Source organism: Hydra vulgaris, chromosome 10 (genome assembly GCF_038396675.1).
Source record: "Hydra vulgaris chromosome 10, alternate assembly HydraT2T_AEP".
Classification (NCBI taxonomy): domain Eukaryota; kingdom Metazoa; phylum Cnidaria; class Hydrozoa; order Anthoathecata; family Hydridae; genus Hydra; species Hydra vulgaris.
Genome location: NC_088929.1, coordinates 25,041,974 through 25,062,418, shown reverse-complemented (window position 1 = coordinate 25,062,418; position 20,445 = coordinate 25,041,974). Strand labels below are relative to the sequence as shown.

The window sequence follows — 20,445 nt, the reverse complement described above, 5'->3', positions numbered from 1 at the left end:
AATGGAGTAAAACAATATGAGAGAACGGCCGCTCCGACAACTGGACAATTTATTACCAGACCTCTATGATTTAAGCACTGCCTTAAATACTTGCTATACATCAAAGTCTTTACAATCATATTTACAATTTGATTGTATACAAAACATTTTAGTTTTGGAGCTTTACAACTTAATTTGCGTTTCAAACGTCAGTATCAAACAAAAATATACGTTTTAAGATTTAAAACGTATATTTTTGTTTGATACTGAAATGAGTTTAATGATTTTGCCATATTTAAATTGCCTTTCAGAAAAAAGTTCCATAGCTCAGGTCCTCTATAAATTATACTATATTCTTTGTATTTATTTACTTTTTTAGGTTATTTATATGTGTTATTTTGATTTTCTTTTAAGAAATACTTCTTATTTAGATCTTTATTAAATTTACTTATAAAGATTTCAGGAGTTAGGTTATTGGTATATTTATACATAAAGTTTAGGTGCTGGTAAATATTTATCTGATATATGTTCATCATTTCCATATCCATCATTAAAGGTTCAGTGTGGTCGCCCCGTTTTTGTTGTATATAATTCTACAAACATGTTTTTGTAAACAAAGAATTTTTTTAAGTTTTGTTGGTTGACAATTTGCCTACGTAACATTTGCATAAGTAATGTAGCAATGAATTAAGCAAAAGTATATGAGCTTTAGACTTTGTGTATTTGTGTATGGGCGAATTCGATACATAATACTAATGTGTTTACTAATTTTTGATTGTATATATTTTATATGTGGGAGCCATGATAAATAATCATCCAAAATAACTTCTAAAATCTTAATAGTATCTTGTTGTTGTTTTTTCTAATTCAATGTTCATATCAGGATATAGTTGATTAATATTGCTATCAGATAAAAATAGATTTGTATCGTCTGCAAACATGATAGCATTTAGTTTTACTGATGCATTATTTAAATCATTAACATAAATTAAAAATAAGAGCGGTCCTAGGACCAATCTTAGAGGCACTCCACACAGAATATTCAGTATTCTGGATTTCTTGTTTTGAACGTATTATTTTTAACAAGATAGATAACTTTTTATCAAATGATATAAATTATTGCACACTCCGTACCATTTCGGTTTTTCTAACAGAATAAAGTGATAAACGGTGTTTGCCTTGGATAAATCTATGAATATTCCAACAGTAAACTTACCATTTTCAAAACTATCAGTTATTTGGTCGCCTAAGTCAATAAGGCATGTTGAGTTTAATGCTTTTTTTGAAAAAAGAATTGTTTTGGATTAAAAACTTTATTTTTTGTGAAAAATTAAAGATTCTATTATAAACTACACGTTCGAAGATTTTTGAGAAAACCGTACCGATATGGGTCCATAGTTATAGACTATATTCTAAACAACATAATAAATTTATCTTACACGTTCTTGTCTAATAAATATATTATACATTATAGTATTATTGAATTTTGCTTTTCAGGAATAAAATTCTTTTTTAGGTAAATAATTATTATTCAGATCAAATTTTGTTAAATAACTAGTCTTCCCAATATGTTTCTACGTTAAATTTCTAAATCAACTTTCTATGTTAACTTTCTACATCAACCTTATACGTTAATATTCCTAAATCAACCTTCTTCGTTAACTTTCCAAATCAACTTTAAAATCACTCAGTTAAACAGGTTTTGAAATCAATTGCTGATGATTTGATAAAAAAACTCAAGTTTTTCAAAACTGTATGGGAGACCGGGGCTAGTTGGCCGCAGGGGTAAGTTGACGAATTGAGTTTATCTTCAAAGCCTTTCATCAGAAATTAACAAAAATAACACAGAACTTTCCTAATTGACCATTTCATCATTCATTATAGTAATGTCAGGATTCGCGCATGCGCATGGGAGATATTAAAATTTATGTGTTTTTTGGACAAAACGTAACTTTTGGAACATCGCTTCCTTCTTACTTTACAATGAAAATAATTGGTCGTATGAAAAAAAAGTAAAAAGAAAAAAAAGTTGTAAAAGTTCCAGTCACAATTGGTTTACAATATCCGGTCAGACTTTTTTTTCAAAGTTGCCGTTTTTCAAGATCTATAGACTGTTTATTGAAAAAAAGACTTTCGGGGTAAGTTGACAAAATTTTCACGGGGTAAGTTGGCTCATAGCATTTACTTTGGAAAAAAATACATATTTTTATAAAATTAATTTTTTTTATTTTTTAATTTTTAACAATATTGAAAAAACTTACTCTTACAAAAAAATTGAAAAAAAAATTTTTTTTAGTTTTTTTTTTCACAGATAAAAAGTGGGATACTGTTTTGGCTGTTATACCTAATAATATTTGGCACCAGCTAAAACTAATATTAAATTTTTTCATTTAATTTGTTGCCAAAAATAATAGTAAAAAAATTTCTGTTAGTTTTGCACTTAATAATACATTATTAATCATTTTTATAGTTTGCACCAACTTACCCCGGGTGGGGTTAGTTGGTGCAAACTATAAAAATAGGTTTTTTTCAAACATGACAAAAATAGGTTTTAAGTTTTAGGTCAGAGTTCCCCAAATATTTTTATGGAATTTTTATCAGTGACTCTTCAGGATACTGAATCTAGAAGCTTAAAAATCAAAAGGTAGCCGTTTTTGAAAAAAACGATTTCAAACTTTTGTATATTATTTTATAAAAGGGGAGGGAGTGAGAGTTGTAAAGTTAAGGTTTTCCTTATAAAAAGTCAATATTAACACTTTTTAATGATGTTAAAGCTAATCCAGTATTGCAGGCAATTAAATTTTGATCATCTTAAGATGTTAATTTTTAGTTATCTAAAATTTATCTCGAAGTTAGTTATCTCAAACATTAAAAAAGTTGTATTGGCCTTGAAATGGAGTGGAATTTTTTTTTGAAGAGAAAAAATGTTAAATTCTTTTAAAAAGACAATTCTTATTATCCATATTAACTCATATACCTGATTAACTATTCATGTTACAAAATGCAAATGTTAGAAAAAACTAAGATTTTTTTATACTGTTAGCTAACAATTAAAAAAAATATTTGTATCCAATGTTTTAAATTTATAAACATATATCAAAATATCTGAATTTTTTAATCTATAAATTAGTACTGCTGAACGATTCAGCAATTCTTCTGCTTCTAAGAGAGTGCTTTGAGTTTGTTTGTGAAACATTGAATCGTTTCAGATGCCTGTTCATTGTATCGTGCAAGAGAATCAAATAAATTGTTGCAAGTGAGCTGAGATTATATGTATTTTCCAAGTCACAGTAAGTTTCTTTCCTAGAAACTAATAAAATATTCTATAAGATAGATAATGATAATAGTATATTAATACAAAGCCAATTTAAAGCAAGTTCATTATATTTAACTGTACCTCTGAACAGTACTTTTGTGTGGCTTTGTAGGAACAAACAAAGTCAGTTATTAGTTGAAGATAACAAGGGTTAAGATAACTTCCGAAGGTTCCTTGAACTAATTTCTCAAATTTTCTCATTGGACATAGAAGTGGTAAGAGCTCAATTGGTAGCCTTAGTGGTCACAGTTTTTAAGAATAATCCTACATGTATTGCCTTCATATGTTCCCCCATGGTATCCTCTTCTAATACATCCAAGTGAGTTGACCCAGTCTTTGTATTCAGGCCAATAAAAAATTATATAAGTTGATATATGATTTACAAATCCCATTACCATATGAAGCTACGGCAAAGGAATTACTTCAAGAACTAGTTTTGACTTGTTTCTCTCCTTTATTAGGCATACATTCACCACATTCTATCAAAGTTTATTAATTTGATTACTAGTTTTGAAAAAAAAAATTTTTTATTTAATAAAAAGATTTCTAAATTTTTAAATTAAATAATAATTAACATTTACACCTTGTAATCTTTCATTTCAGAACTTCGATAACCAGCTTCCATGTACCTCTGATGCCATAGATCCAATGATAAAAATGTTCTTGTCAACCCACCAAAAAGTTCACATTCTCCTTCACACCAAGCACAAGCATACATACCGCCATGAGACTAAATTTTCTTATGTTTTTTGAAAAATCCTAATTAACTAATTAAAAGTTACATAATAAATTAATTTTAAATCATAACTTACTGAAATTCCAAGAAGAATATTAATTATTTTCAAATCAGCCACAAGAACATATTTACAATCTTCTAGCTTTAGAAGATCTAATAAAATGGCTAAATTTTTGTGTGTCTCCTGCAAGTTTTCACAATATGCAAGAACTATGGAATGCTTAATTCCAGAGTATGTTCCATGAGAACTTTGATCTTCGCATCGTTCTTTTTCTGGATCAAAGAGGTTACAAATTACCTTAAGTGATCCACCTCCTACAAAATATTAATTTTAATTTAAAAAATATATATTATTAAGTTCTATATTATATATAAGTTGTATAATATTTCTTCATCTAAAAATGTTTTTACCTGAATCAATTCCAATTCGTATTAATGTTTGGAAAGGGTTTTGCTTTCTGGAAGTCATTACAAAGTTAAGCAGCTCGGTTAATTGACAAACATAAACAAGGTCTCTTGACACATCGGTTGACAACTTTTTTTTTTTTTCTTCTGCAAAAATTGTCTTCACATCATAAAATTCAGATAGGAGTTTACTTTTTTTGCAAAGTATTTTTTCAAGATTTGCCTTAAATTGAGTTCTACTTTTCCTTAAAGATTTCAGAAGGATGCGTGATTTGAATTGACTAAGTCCAAGTCGAATAATCATTTTTTCAGTTTCTTCAAATTTGACTTTCCTAATAACTAATTGAGGAACACCAATAGTTATAGGTAATGGCAACCCACCTGAATAATAAAATACTTTAGATGATTTAATCAATTCGAAAACACTAATAAATCTAATAAACAAATTACCAGTATTTAGATGTGTCTGGATTCCATGCTTAAGTTTCTTTTTTTTAAATAATCGATCTTAAAACATTTGAAGTGACTTTTTTCTGAACTTTTTTTTGAAGCATTAAATAACGTAGCAGAAAGATTTGTATACACGTTCATTTCATTACATTGATGTCTTATTCCTCTCTTAACCGCACATAAGCAAACGTAACACATCCTATTCGAACTTACTAATTTCTTTGTTTTTTTCATATGTGGAAATCTGGATCTAGCTATTGAACAAACTGTGCATGTTTCACAATTTCTAGTGCTTACACATCTAGATAATTGGGAAGATTGCCATCGAGTTTTAACTGCATTTGGCATGTCTTTACTTTCCTTCAGTAAGTTTACATACTTTTTGCATGTTGGACAAATGCCTACATAAAGTAAATTAATTTTTAAATAATGATTATTTTCAGAAAGTATTTTTAATAAAATAATTGCATTAGTTAATCATAATATGGAATATACTTATTGGATAACTGTACACAGATATTGAATATTCAGGTTTTACATACATTCTTATGTAAGCCTCTAATAACTTCGTGACTGGAATACATTTTAAGCATTTCTTCAAACAACAGCAACAAATAATTTTCTGATTCAATAAATGGTCTCGTTTTTCTTTGCTGTTTACTGTTTTGTTAGATAATATATTAGGCATTTTTCTAATAAAGTAATTTATGTTTAATATTAACAATAACGAAACAATAACTAGGGTTTGAAACATTCTATTATTATATTAAACAAATAAATTACTATATAAAGTAAAGAATGCTTCCATCAACAATTCTATAGAAAATTAACATTTTAAGATGATCAAAATTTAATTGCCTGCAATACTGGATTAACTTTAACATCATTAGAAAGTGTTAATATTGACTTTTTATAAGGAAAACCTTAACTTTACAACTCTCACCCCCTCCCCTTTTATAAAATAATATACAAAAGTTTGAAATCGTTTTTTTCAAAAACTACCTTTCGATTTTTAACCTAAAACTTAAAACCTATTTTTGTCATGTGTGCGGGGTAACAACTATAATTTTTTTTTGACTTCATTGAATTCTGCACATTACCTGGTCTGATTTCACAAAATGTGGTTTTATTGTCATAGCACTTGCTACCTACAGTTTTGTTAATAATTGGCCTTAATGTAAGCGAGAAATTTAAGTCTTTGGTCTTGAAAATATTTGCTTAGACCTTGGCCTTGAAACACTTATTCTTGGCCTTAGTCTTGTAACATGCGGCGTTGGCCTTATAACATGTGGCCTTGACCTTTGCGTTGACCTTGCTACTTTTGGCCTTTTTTAAAACTCTGGGCTGTGGGCTAAAGGAGTGACAATAAGATCCAAAATTCAGACACAAATGGAAGAAATTAGTTCTACGTATTTTTTAATCGGATTAGAAAAAAACTTTCTAAACAATATCGGATAAATAAAGTTAAAAAACGCTAATAAAAGTAAACCGAAAGACTTTAGCATTTATTATAAAATTTTATATAAATTGAATGACTTAGCGTCTCAATTTGACTCAATAATGCAAACGTAGTTAGTAAGTTAAAAACAAAAATTTTGAATCTAAAGTATTTACCGCAGATTTTTACAAACAGTTTTACAATATACTTGGTAGAGACCTGGACACAGTACTGTATTACCCAATGAATACAGACAATAAAATTATAAGAAAGGAAATATATAAATAATTGGAGACTTATATCTCTAACAAATGTTGATAATAAAATGCTAACTAAAACCCTTGCAAATGGAACGCATTCTGCCAACTATAATTAGTTGTATCCATAATTGGAACGCAAAAAATACTGCTTCTTGCGTTTACTTTCCAAAATAAAAAGTCACACGCAAACTCAAACGCATTTGTCGCAATTTGTTTCTTTTACTTACGTAAACGCAATTTACGCACACGACCGCGTTTGCGCATGCATTTAATACGCAATTTACACATATAAATTTTTAAAAGTTAACATCTTAGATAAGTTTTTATGTAAACTTATCCTTATAAATTTCTTTATATTAAATTACAGTATTTCTAGGAGTTATATATGCCCTCTTTATTCAAGAATTATAAAAAACCGTTAAAAAACAAACAAATAATAAAATTTCAATGTTCTTGCGTAATAAAATTTCAATGTAATGTTCTTGCGTCTTAAATAATAAAAATAAGGTTTCCGAAACGACGATGTGGCGTAATCACCGTCGTCTTCATTCAAACCGCTTTCATTTGGAGAACACTGGTGATGCTGTATTTCCAAGGACTCTCTCACTTTTTTCTTAAAGTAGTGTACCTCTACTTTAACTGTGTTGTTTTTATTCCAGCCAAAGGCACCATGGCAATTTCTGGAATGCCCCGCTACGGCCGAATTTTAAAAATTTCCCTCAAAATTATGTTTTTGATGTTGGCAAATGCGAGTTGAAATTTTGAGTTTTGTTTCACCTACATAGTATTTTCCACACGAACACTCCAGTTTGTTGACTTTTGGGTAAGAGTTGTTGGGAAGTCGAGGCTTGATATTTTGAGTTATTAATTGTTGAAGGTTTTTTGGTAATTTAAAAACTGTTTTTAAATCACCAAAAAACCTACACAAAAACCATAGCCTGCACTTTTAAATATCTTTTTTAATTGATTACTTAATTTTGGTACCCATGGCAGAGAAATATAATTAAGTTCTAGTTTTTTGATGTTATTGTTGTTGTTACCTCCAATCTTAACAAAACAAAACTTCAAAATTCAAAACAATTTGTTGAATGTGCTCAATCATGGTATATTGATCCTGGTGAATTTCAAGTTTCCTTCGATATTGTTAATCTTTACCCTTCAATACCAGTTAAAGAATCAATCGATATTTTATTAGAACAACTCCGTAACAGTCCTGTCTTTAATTCAAAATTATCGTTTTCAGAAATAAAAATACTTTTAGATTTGTGTTTGTCAAACTGTTATTTTTTACATGAAAGCAACATAAACATATTAGAAGATGCCAGTCCAATAGATTTATTATTAATGGTAGTAATGGCAGAGAGTTTTCTGCAGCATGATGAAGAAAAAACGTTAATATAGGCTCAATATCTTACACCACCAATATATGTAAAATCATTTAAAAGGTATGTTGACGATATCCATTCCCGTTTTATTAATGAGGCAGAATCAAAGCGTTTTCTCGACTTATAAAATAATCAACACACAAATATCAAATATACAATTGAAAAAGAAAGTGATTCACACAAAATAAATTTTCTTGATATCTCAATAACAAATAACAAATTCAGAACATATCTTTTTAATATCTATTGCAAAGATATTAAAAAGATATGTAATAACTAATATAAACAATAACTAATGTGCAATAAAGCCGCATTCTTGTCACGATCCAAAAATAATTTATGGTATATTTTTATCCAAAGAGCTTTTGCATTATGCAGTAAAGAACACATAAATCATGAATTAAAGTTTCTAACAGAAATGTTTATAGAAAATGGTTATAATAAAAAAATATCAACAAAACAATATGATCAAAAAACTAGAACTTAATTATATTTCTCTACCATGGGTACCAAAATTAATTAATCAATTAAAAAAAGATATTTAAAAGTGCAAGCTATACTCCAGTTTTTAAATCACCAAAAAACCTTCAACAATTAATAACTCAAAATAACAAGCCTCGACTTCCCAACAACTCTCACCCAGGAGTCAACAAACTGGAGTGTTCGTGTGGAAAATTCTATGTAGGTGAAACAAAACTCAAAATTTCAACTCGCATTTGCCAACATCAAAAACATACTTTTGAGTGAAAATGGAAAAATTCGGCGAGAGAAAAGTGAGAGAGTTCTAGGAAATACAGTATTACCAGTGTTCTCCAAATGAAAGCGGTTTGAATGAAGACGATGGTGATTACGTCATATCGTCGTTTTAGAAACCTTATTTTTCTTATTTAAGACGCAAGAACACATTACATTGAAGTTTTATTATTTGTTTGTTTGATAACGGTTTTTTTATACTACTTGAATAACGAGGGTATATATAACTTCTAGAAATATTGTAATTTAATATAAAGAAATTTATAAGGATAAGTTTACATACTATACCAGATGTTTCAAATTAATTAAACGCATATAAATTGTATTTATAAACTAACTTAAACGCAACTTATGCGTATAAATGCGTTTGCGAACTTGACTCAAACCTGACTTGAGTCAATTTCTCATAAGACGGTTTTGTCGCAACTAATGTTGCATGAAAATAAAGTTTGAACTATCTATAAAATTTTAACAAGTATGTTAAATTTCATCATTAGGGATGTACAAAATAGATTTGGTTTTGCGCGAATCTGCTTTTTAAATGTTTTTGGATATCATCAAGTAATAGGGCCAAATAATTTTTTCCACTCCGTTACCGTAACATAAATGTAACTACATCTGTGAATTAATATTATTTTTGTAACAAATTCTATTTTTGTAATGAAATATACTGGGTACTAAAACTACAGCCTACATGTTAAGTATATTAGCCAAATTTAATGACATAAAAAATTTAATTTATGTGACAATGTCTGCTCCATTACTGACATTTGCTAATTATTTATTATTTAAAAGCAAAACAGTGTAAGTTACATTTTAAATTAAAGGGAAAATCTTAGTATACAAATAAATTCAGTACATTGTCTTTTTAAAAAAGGTAAAGCGTCTTCAAAAAAAGAAACTAACTCGAAAAAAATCTTTTTTGGATTTAAATTGTACAAATACTGTCCGCTCCGTTACTGGATCATTACCATACATCATTAATGTGAAGAAAGTTGTGGTCGCTCACAACATTATTTGCTTCAATCAACAAGATATTCAAATTTACATCGAAATTAATCAGATCAATGATATTGTTGCTTAAATGTTCAAATTGGTAATCATTGACATCCATTGCATTGGCCGAAGTAATACTTTCATCACTGTTAAAATTCTGCAATATTAAAAAGAAATTCACGGAAGTACTTAAAATAAATTTAATTATTATAGAAACAAATAAATTTGCAAAATAATAAAATATACAAATATTGTTTAATCCTTATATACTATTGTTTTAAATATTATATATAAAATTATAAAATTTTTAGTAATTTGCTAACAAAATTCTTTAAAAAGTTATAACTTGATTAAAACCAATTATTTGTTTGAATATGTAAATATCTAAAACAATAGTAAATAAAAGGTATTAAACAATAATAATCTACTTAGTTTTCACAAATGCACAGAGGACTTAACCTTATGAACGTTTTGCCCCACCCTACCCTAAACTTGAAAAAATAAAAAAGCAAAAAAAGAGAATGAAAACAATTATTTTAAAAAAATGAGTAGAAAAAATTAAATTGTACAGTGCAAAGAACGAGGAGAGAGAAGACTGTATTAAAATAAGTAATTTTAGTATATATCGTACATATATATATATATGCGATAAATGTACGATCTATATGCGTTACGTTGCGTTTGAGTTACGTTTGTAAACGCATTTATATGTGTAAGTTGCATTTCAGTCACGTTCGTAAACGGGTTTATTTGCGTAAGTTGCGTTTACGTTTACGTAAGTAAACGCAATAAATTGCGTCAAATGCGTTTGAATTTGCAAGTGAGTTTTTATTTTGGAATGCAAACGCAAAACGCAGTTTTTTTTTTGCGTTCCAAGGTATGGTTGTATCCAACATTCAAATCAAACTAAAATTAATAACTTAAGTTACATTAGAGACATCATAACAAAAAAATAACTGAAATAATAAAAGCATAACTAAAATTTTTTTTTAGATGCAGCAGTACTTTTCATTGATCAGGTGAAATTTTACGATAGAGGCTTTTTCTTTTAAATAGTAGAACCAATTTTGTTTTAAAAACTCTTTAATCTGGCGCAAGTAGGTGTCAATTTCCATACGGTTTTGCCGTAAAAAAATAGGTCGTTTAATTGCCCAATTTGAGATAAATAGTCTAAGTCCCATTTTGCTGACTGAATCTAAAAAAAAGGTTCTAATCTGCTAACTGATGGTATAAATATATATTTAAACAGGTGTCAAAAAAAAAGTGGTTAGGAAAGAATAAGTTTTTAAAAGAGGAACCCTTTTTAATTTTAACTGATATGGTAATTCTTTTCAAAATTTTTGACTACTCTTCTTTTGCACCAGAAATTTCTCCTTTGTTTCGCATTGGAAAGGTTCCTTCACAAAAATAAAAAAATACAATTACTAAATTAAAAAGTACAAACTTTCAATAAATGGAAAAAAGTTACAAAGTTTACGAAAGTTTATTTGTAAACTTTGCTATAAAGTTTTGTAACGCCCATACTAAATAATTTTAAACTTAGTAAAATGGAAGCTAAATTAAATAACATTTTATGGCTCATTATCTGTAGATTGAATAAAAATATCTTTCAAAGTGAGATAAAATAGGCGGAATAGCAATTATAAATCTAAATAATAAACTGAAAGCAGTTCAAAAAATCGCCATGCTCTACATTTTAAACGGTCTCAGAAAAGCAAATCAAGGTATACTATCTAAAATTAAATAATTTTAAACAAATTTTTTTTCTTTAATAAGCTTGTTAAAAAACAATCATAAAAGCTCATAAAACCAAACAATATTCATATAAAAACTTAAATTATTTTAGTTAGTGATATAACAAAAAGTTTTTTTTTTTTTTTTGTAACATCTTCATTTCCAACATCGCTGCAAGCAACCACTATTAAAGTTGGAAGTTACTGGAAGAGAAAAGATGAAGATTGTAGAGCAAGATAACGATTGACAAACGGTTTAAAGGATTACAAATTGTATGAATCAGGAAAGCAAGATGAAGGAAGCGAATTTCAAAGAACTGATGTTCGAGGAAAAAAACTAGACGAATAAGAGTTTTTGGAGCACTTAAGAACAGTCATAGAAAAAGGATAAGACTTAATTGAATGACGAGTAAAACGAGAATGGATTTTAGTAGATGGCACAAGAGACGCTAGCTCTTTAGAGCAGTGCCCATTTTAGCATTTTTAGAAAAGAGGAAGAGAAGCAACATTATGACGATGTGATAATGGTTGAAGGTTGCTGCAAGAGCAGGTCCAACTATGTTTACATTGCGTTTTTTCACCATGTCTAAAAGAGAAAGGGCCATCGCTTCAGCCTTGTTTTTATAAACCACAAAGCTTAAGGAAGTTTTGAAAAAGAAATAGAAGAACTGATTAGTATTTTACCCATTGAATGGAAAAATGAAATCCTTATAAGGATTCTATACCCTTCTCTATAGAATAGGACAAAGTTATAATTTCAAAAACTCGAGTTTTCATCTCAAAAAACAGAAGGACAAATATAACTACAAAATCTTTCTATCCGAACTTTACATGAAAAGTATTACAACTATGGCTTTTTTTAAAATTTTTTAACCTTAGTTTTTAAAAAATTTTTATTATATAATTTATATAATAAAAAACTTTTTCAAAACTAGGATTAAAAATTTTTAAAAAGGTGTGTGTGTGTGGGAGGGGGCCCCCTCGAGCCCCAGCCCCTCCGTCGCTGAGATCACTTAAAAATAAAATCTTTTGTAATAGAATTAAAAATATATATATTCTAATAAAAGTCATTTTTTAAACATCAATTCAATAGAATTAATATTTTTTGGCACACTTAAGGCGAATTTAAAGGTCATATATTATATATTCGCCTTCAGTATGCATGAAAATGTTATTTCTATTGAATTGATGTTTAAAAAAAGACAATTAGAATCTTTTTTTTTTAATTCTTTTACAAAAGATTTTATTTTTTAAAGATTCTTTAATAAAAGACTTTATTTTTTAAAAAACATTCTATTTAACAAAAGATTTAATTTTTAAAAAAAGATTCTATTAAGAAGAAAAAAAACTATTTGCAATTTTTTTTTTAACATCAACCAAAGAGAAAAGTATTGAGATGAAATTAAGATTACATCTTTTTTAATAAGTGAGTTGAAAGGATAAACTTTGCGTAACAAGATATAACTATTCGGGAAAAGTGTTTTAAAAAAATACTGAATAGGTACAAAGCCTTGATAGAGTTATGGGAGCAGACGTTAGCAGAAAGTTTGGATTTTGATACAAGATCATGTGTGCTGTAAAAATTAAATGAACTTATTCCATTTTTATTTTGGTCTAAACTTAAGCCATCGTTTTTATTCAATCATGGACAAACTCTCCAAAACATTACAGAATGAATAGATGTCTGCTCTTGAAGGAATTGAGCTTGCTGATTTAGTCGTACAAATATTGGAAAATATTAGAAGCAAAAGCAATTTCAGCTTCATTTATGAAACTATAAAGTCTTCAGCATGCAAAATAAAAACCATTTTCCGCCTCGTTTTTCAAGAAAGCGAAGAAAACGCTACTACTCTAAACTATACATTATCCTGAAAATCTATACGAGCATTACGAATCTATCTGCTATAAAGATCTTGATTTTATTATAAATGCCATCAAAGATAGATTTGATTAACCAACCTTCAAACCGTTTTCAAAAGCAAAGCAGTTATTTTTGTAAGCAGCAAGCAATCAGTTTTTAACAGATGGTTTGAAAGTATTGGAGACGCATTTTAAAGGTGACTTTGATGTTGATTCATTTGCTTTAGAGCTTCAAATATTTCCAACAACTTTCAAAAGTGAACATCAACTTAAAAGAATTGGTTAATGTGCTAAAGTCGTTGTTGTGAGAAAAAGGAATGTTGTTTGAAAACTGTCTTACTGTTATTAGAATCATCTTGACCGCCGGTGCTACATCTGCAACTCCGGAAAGATCATTTTCAATGTTAAGAAGGATTAAAACATGACTTCAATCAAGAATGACATAAAAAAGGCTCAAATCCTTATCTATTCTTTATGATAACAAAACTATTTTTGAAAAAATATTACTAAATGATGTAGCAATTGAATTTGTTGCTCACCACTGAAATCGAAAAAACAACTTTGGTATTATTTTATAACCATGCTGCTGTTTTTATTGTTTCTCTGTAAAAAAGTAGCTAGTCTAGAGCCTTTATAGGGGTTTTCTATATCTTCCAACTATTGTGGGCAATATTAAAGTAGGATTTTTCTGACCTTTTGAAGATGTAATCGAGAACATAAAAGTTGTAATTAAGAAATCGCAATATGTAATTGAGAAACACAACATGTAGTTTAAATATCGTAATATATAATTAAGAAAAACAACATGTAATTATAAAATCGTAAAATGTAATCGAGAAACACAACATGTAAATAAGAAATTCCAATATGTAATTAAGAATACATAAATTTTAATTAAGAAATCGTAATATGTAAACCAGAATAAATAATTTGTAACTGCGAATTCACATTGCAAGCTTATAGATCATTATGAAAGGTCTTCTGGATCATGAGTTTGAATAAGTTAATACTTAATCAAATTAAGCGTTTGTATACACCAGCAATAATAATGGAGTTGATAGACCGTTGTGTTACTTGTCAATAAACTATGAACCGAAAGTCTGTTGTTAAATTGAGTCCGTATCAGCATTTATTTCACCAAATTTGCTTACATCTATTTCTGGAATAATCAGAAACAACTTGTCCAATTTGTAAACATGAAATACATACAACTGAACAAGTTGAAAAAAAACATTACGTTTTATCTTCATCAAATGACAGAAGAAGAGTTGTCGAATGTGCTGAGCGAAATGAAGATTGGGTGAACCAAATATAAGACAGCATCAAATATAAGACAGCTTACAATTGGGTTTGCAACAAAAATTTAAATTTTATCGGAAGTGATGATTTTAAACCCAAAAATTTAACCGAGGAAACGCTAACATGGATTGAAAGTGACTGTTATTTGACATTGGTGGCTAAAAACCAAAAATATTGCGACACTTTAATATTAATTTAACATAAACAAACCAAAAATATCAAAAAACTTTAATATTAGCGTCAGCACAACAACAATCACCAATCGAAGGCAGATTTCTTTCATCAAAAAAAGTGCACAAGGAGTCTTCTACAATGAACAGTAATGAAAACAAGCAAAAAAGAAAGGAATATGTTAGATATTTCACAAATGATCATCAGCTAGTTTGGTTGGATGAAATAAATTTTAACCTTTTTTGTATAAAATCGCAAGAACGGGCCAAACAGGAAAAAAAAAGCAATAATAAAAATAAAGTGAAAACATTTGATTGCAGCTATATCAACTACAAATCTCGCAAAGGATCATTTAATGTAGATTCTCGTAACGAGAGTATGTTGGCTATATTTCACTAGTGGGTTACATCCGGGAATCGTTTAGTTGATTTGGTTGTCGAAACAGACAATACTCGGTGTCGCGCTCGTTTAGAAAGGGTGTTTTAAAACTCATCAGCTCAGTTGTTATGTTTAGGACCCTACAATCCAATGCTTAACCAGACGGAAACAATCTCGTCCAAAATTAAAAGTAAAGTTAAAAATGCGGTTCGCATTCTACCTACATTCGGTGCTGAAATTGCGGAACAACGAACCACGCATTACGCAACGATTTTGAATATGGAAGATGTCCAAGTTAGTGTTTAACTGAATATTGCAATGATTTTTAATGACATTGAATCTTCAATGCATTGTAAATTTAATTTATATCTTTAATTTTTTTAAATAAATTATTGGTGCTTTATTTATTATTTATCTAAATTGTCAATCTAGTTTTTTACAAACAAACAATAAAAAAGAAAAAAACCGACTAACTACCGAACTAACAAACTTCTAACCGACACCTGATAGGATTTTTCCAGTTACCGCTAAAACCGCAAATCTCTTTTACATGACTTTTTTATTTTAATGATAGTGTATCATTACTTTTTAAAATCCAAACAATATTGTCATCATGGCCAAATTAGGATCCAACCTTATATTAGAAGGTAAATCAAGGCAACAAAATTACAAATACAAAGAAGTTTTTTCTGAAAAATGGTTATCAAAAACTTTATTTTTACACTTTTTTCAATAACTTAAATAACAATAAACTTTTAAAATATGCTTTTAGTTATCCTGAAATAACTCCAAAATTTAGAACTAATCCAAGACTATTACGTATTAATTAATTATTTTATTGCTGATGTAATAATTGTTTAAATTAAACTTGATGAATTGTTTAATCTTTAGAGCCTTCTAACGTCTAATTTATAACTTTTTATTATTTAATACAATTTTCGTTGCATTTTTAGTGTTTTACAAAAAAAAAATTTTCTTGGATCCTAAATTTTTTTTTCCAAAGTGTTATTTTTTGAAAGTAGGGGAGATGGGGGCGCATTGATCGCCGGGGCAGTGTGATCTTTTGGCTTTTACTCGTTCATTTTTGCCTTACTAGAAGTGAGGTTGCAATTTAATTAACCATTATGCTTCCCTAATTGATTATTCGTAATATTTTTTCATAAGGTTATCAGCGTCAAAAAAAATAAAGAAAATATTGTTTTTCGTCATAAAAAGTGATTTTTTTAAATCGTACTATAATTCAAATATATTTTTATTTAGATGTCTGTATGGGTTAACAACAATTTTATTTTAAATTTGTAAGTGTTAGGTGTATAATATAATATATAATTTTTATTTGGCTGCAATTTATACAGTAGATATTGCTATCAATATGTTACCTATACCTATTGGGGTACATTGATCTTTGACTATGCGGGGCCCATTGATCGGAGGATCAAAGTGCCCCATAGAAGACGAAGTGCCCCATATTTTTGTTTATAAGCAATACAGATAAACGAATGGAATTGTATTTATAATTTAAAAAAAAACTATATATAAACAAACAATAGCTTTTAGCATTTCATTTTTTAAATCTACTTATGTTATAAGCTAGTAATAATAATACTATTATTTTATAATATCAAAAGAATAATATTTAACATAATAATTAAAAAATATTTAACATAATATTATTATGTTAAATATTAGCATTTATTAAAAACATATGTTTTTATTGATATATTTTTTTACAGATCTTAAAATGGTTAGAAATAGAATTAAAAAAACAAATAAAGTTGCTATACCAAGTGAAACAATGAAAGTAGCTGTTAATAAAGTTTTAGAAGGAACACAACTGAATGTTGTAGCACGTCAGTTTAACATAGATAGAATGACTTTAAAAAGATATTGTCATAAAAAGAGGCTTAATCCAAATGAAGCTTTCAAGCCTAACTACAACAATAGACAAGTTTTTACAGCAGAAGATGAAAAAAGTTTATCAAGTTATTTACTAATTGCATCAAAAATGAACTATGGCCTTTCAACTAGGTCAACGCGATTATTGGCATATAAATTTGCTTTAAAAAACAATAAGATATGCCCATCATCATGGATCAAAAATAAAATTGCAGGCATTGATTGGTTGCAAGGTTTTATGAAAAGACAACCAGAGTTGTCTCTACGAACACCTGAAGCAACGAGCTTCGCTCGATCAACAGCTTTTAACAAACACACTGTAAGAGAGTTTTTTCAAAATCTTAAAACGGTAAGAAATCGATATAAATATAATCCTAACTGTATATATAATGTTGATGAAACTGGTTTAACAACCGTTCAAAAGCCGGTAAAGGTTTTAGCTGGTAGAGGAAGCAAACAAGTTGGAAGAATCACATCTGCAGAACGAGGAACATTGGTAACTGCATGTTGTGCCTCTAATGCTATTGGAAATTCCATTCCTCAATTATTTATATTTCCTAGGGTAAAGTTTCATGATTACATGATTAAGGAAGGACCTCCTGGATGTGTGGGATTTGCAAATCTTACTGGTTGGATGAACTCAGAAATTTTCATAGAATGGATTAAACATTTTGTTAAATATTCAAACTGTTCTCAGGAATCTCCAGTTTTGTTACTTCTCGACAGTCATGAAAGTCATATTTCTGTTAAAGGCTTGGAGCTTGCAATTCAACACGGAATTACAATGATAAGTTTTCCTCCCCATTGCAGCCATAAATTGCAGCCATTAGATAGAACTGTTTTTGGACCATTGAAAAGGTTTTACAATTCTGCATGTGATAATTGGATGGGTTCAAACCCAAGACCAATGACCATTTATGATATTGTTTCAATAGTTCGAGAACCATATACAAAAGCTTTCTCACCATCTAATATACAGACAGGATTTAGAGTAGCTGGCATTGAGCCATTCAATTCTGAAATTTTCAAAGATGACAAATATTTACCATCATCAGTTACAGATAGAGCTGCTCCAGATACAGTTACAATCACTCCAGTCAACAACATGGAATCTGAAATGATACCAGCACATGTTAATCACATAGAGTCTGAAATAACTATAGTAAATATTGAAACAAGTATTTTAAACAAAGTGTCAACAAGTGTTGTTTCTATAATCTCACCTGAGGTTTTAAAACCTTACCCAAAAGCATCTGCCAGAAAAAATAATGTTAAAAGTAGGCAGTTAAAAACAAGGATCTTGACTGATACTCCTGTCAGAAATGAAATTCGTTTGTCAAAAGAAAAGAAAATTTTGAAGCAAACCAAAAATCAACAAAAAGTCTCCACAAAAGATAAGAAAGAAACTAAGAATTACTTGCTTAGGAATAAAAAACCTTGACTTTCACAAATGATGAAATATTCTTAATCAAAATATTGTACTTTAAACAAGTTTTGTAAACTTAAAAGTTGTATTCTTATTTCAGTCTTTATATTTCAGTTCTTATAAATTTCAAGTTGTTGTAAAGTTTTAAACGTATATAAAGCGGGTAGCTTATAGCTGCTGTGATTTATACATTTTTTAATTAAAAATTAGACTAGTGGGTTTAACTGCTATATTTAAAAAATAATTAAAAAATTTAGATGTATTATATGTTATACAATATTACCCTTTGACTAAATTATTTACAAGATTTAGTTATAGAAGTGTTAAACGTTTAGATAATATTACGCATATAAGATCAATGTGCCCCAAGTCGGAGATCATAGTACCCCATAGTTTGGGGTACATTGATCTTTTGAGAGGGTTGTTTAAAAGTTAAAATTATTCATGTTTATCATTTTTTTAAATCAAAATATTTATATATTCCAAAAGCCAGATAGTTCTACATGTGTTTCGTAGTTAATAAGTTTTTACATCTCTTTCAGGTTCTGCGCAATTTTCAAAACACTGCTACGGCGATCAATGCGCCCCCATCTCCCCTACTACGGTTCTAAAAAGGTATGACAAGATTTTGAAACATTTTCTAGGCTCGAACCTATTTCCTCCTTATATTCCTCTAGGGTGTGGCGTACTTATTGTTTTAGAAATAAATTTGAAAAAATTTTCAATGTTACTTGATTATTCTATACCTTTCAAGATGTAATTGAGAATTTGAAAGTTGCAGTTAAAAAACGTAAGATATAATTGAGAAGATAAAAGTTGTAATTAAGAAACGTAAAATGAAATTTAAAATATGAAAGGTGTAAATAAGAAATTGTAAACCCAGATATTTCCAACCACCACTATTTTAAGGATGTCTACTCATTCTACCAAAAGGGTTCTCTCAGTTCCATTTATATATAAAAATGAATCCTTAATTATTCTAATAACGCCTTAATTATTCGAATAAAGCCTTAAGCATTTCAATAAATTGAAGTTTATCAAAAATAATTCTAAAGTAATTTTTAATACAAGTTTTATTTTGTTTGCAATTATGGATTTGTTGCTATCCAATGCCATTAAAGCCAAGCATTTGCCTAATATTACGACTTACAAAGCAAAGCTTCGTAATAATCTCAAAGAATTAAATTCAAAGTTTCCTGTTGTAAACAAAGATCTTCTTTCTTTAAGAAATTCTGAAATGGAAGCTTTCATTCATATGCATAAAGAAAATGAAGACGATATTGTTTTAAAGTAGGAGTTTAAGCAAGTTTTTTTTATGTTTTATTTTGTTTTGTGAAACAATAATTCTTGACAAATAATCTTTAGTTAAATATGGTTTTTTTAGTTATATTTAGTAAATATATGTTATGACTTTACAGATCAATGAAAAATGGTAACTTTCTTTACAACTTTGCTGTTTATTGATAAATTCATCAGATAAAACACATGAAATTCTTTAACTACTAACTTCTGTTGAGTTGTTTGAGAGAGAAAACTTTAATTCAAGATACCCAATAATCTTAAACCAAGTGGAGTCTAAAAGTTTTTCTTCACTCTCTAGTATTTTCATGGCATGTGTTTGATTTGAGTTTTTTGATTCTTTTACAGAATTAAATGATATAGATATTTCTGAATTTATAAAAAAAGATGCCTATAACAATTGCAGAATCAATAAATTTGCTACTTTTCTTTGTTAATTGCATTATCTACAGTGTTAAATAAACAAATTCGGTCTATTTATCCTGAATTTGGACTTGAAAAATATAAAAAGTTATTTAATGTAAGTATATACCTATGTGGTGATCATAAAACAAATAAAGAGATTCTGAGTATTTTATGGTGTAACACAGATTGTCTCTCTATTTCCAAGGATAAAGATATGTGATCACCAAATCATTTTGTCCCTATTGTGAAAAGTTTTATGC

At 28.5% G+C, this 20,445-nt stretch overlaps 1 protein-coding gene and 1 long non-coding RNA gene across 2 annotated transcripts; one reads left to right on the top strand and one right to left on the bottom strand.

Moving 5' to 3' along the window:
• Positions 1-3,880: 3,880 nt before the first annotated feature.
• On the bottom strand, positions 3,881-5,324 carry LOC136086535 (uncharacterized). Its single transcript, XR_010641401.1, has 3 exons — positions 4,887-5,324; positions 4,443-4,817; positions 3,881-4,346 (listed from the first exon to the last, which is right to left on the bottom strand). It is a non-coding gene; the product is annotated as an uncharacterized LOC136086535 (long non-coding RNA).
• An 11,576-nt stretch (positions 5,325-16,900) lies between these two features.
• Positions 16,901-18,496, top strand: LOC136086225 (tigger transposable element-derived protein 4-like). The gene has a single exon (XM_065808511.1). It carries the CDS (start codon positions 16,901-16,903, stop codon positions 18,494-18,496), a length of 1,596 nt encoding a protein of 531 aa, XP_065664583.1.
• Positions 18,497-20,445: the final 1,949 nt, after the last annotated feature.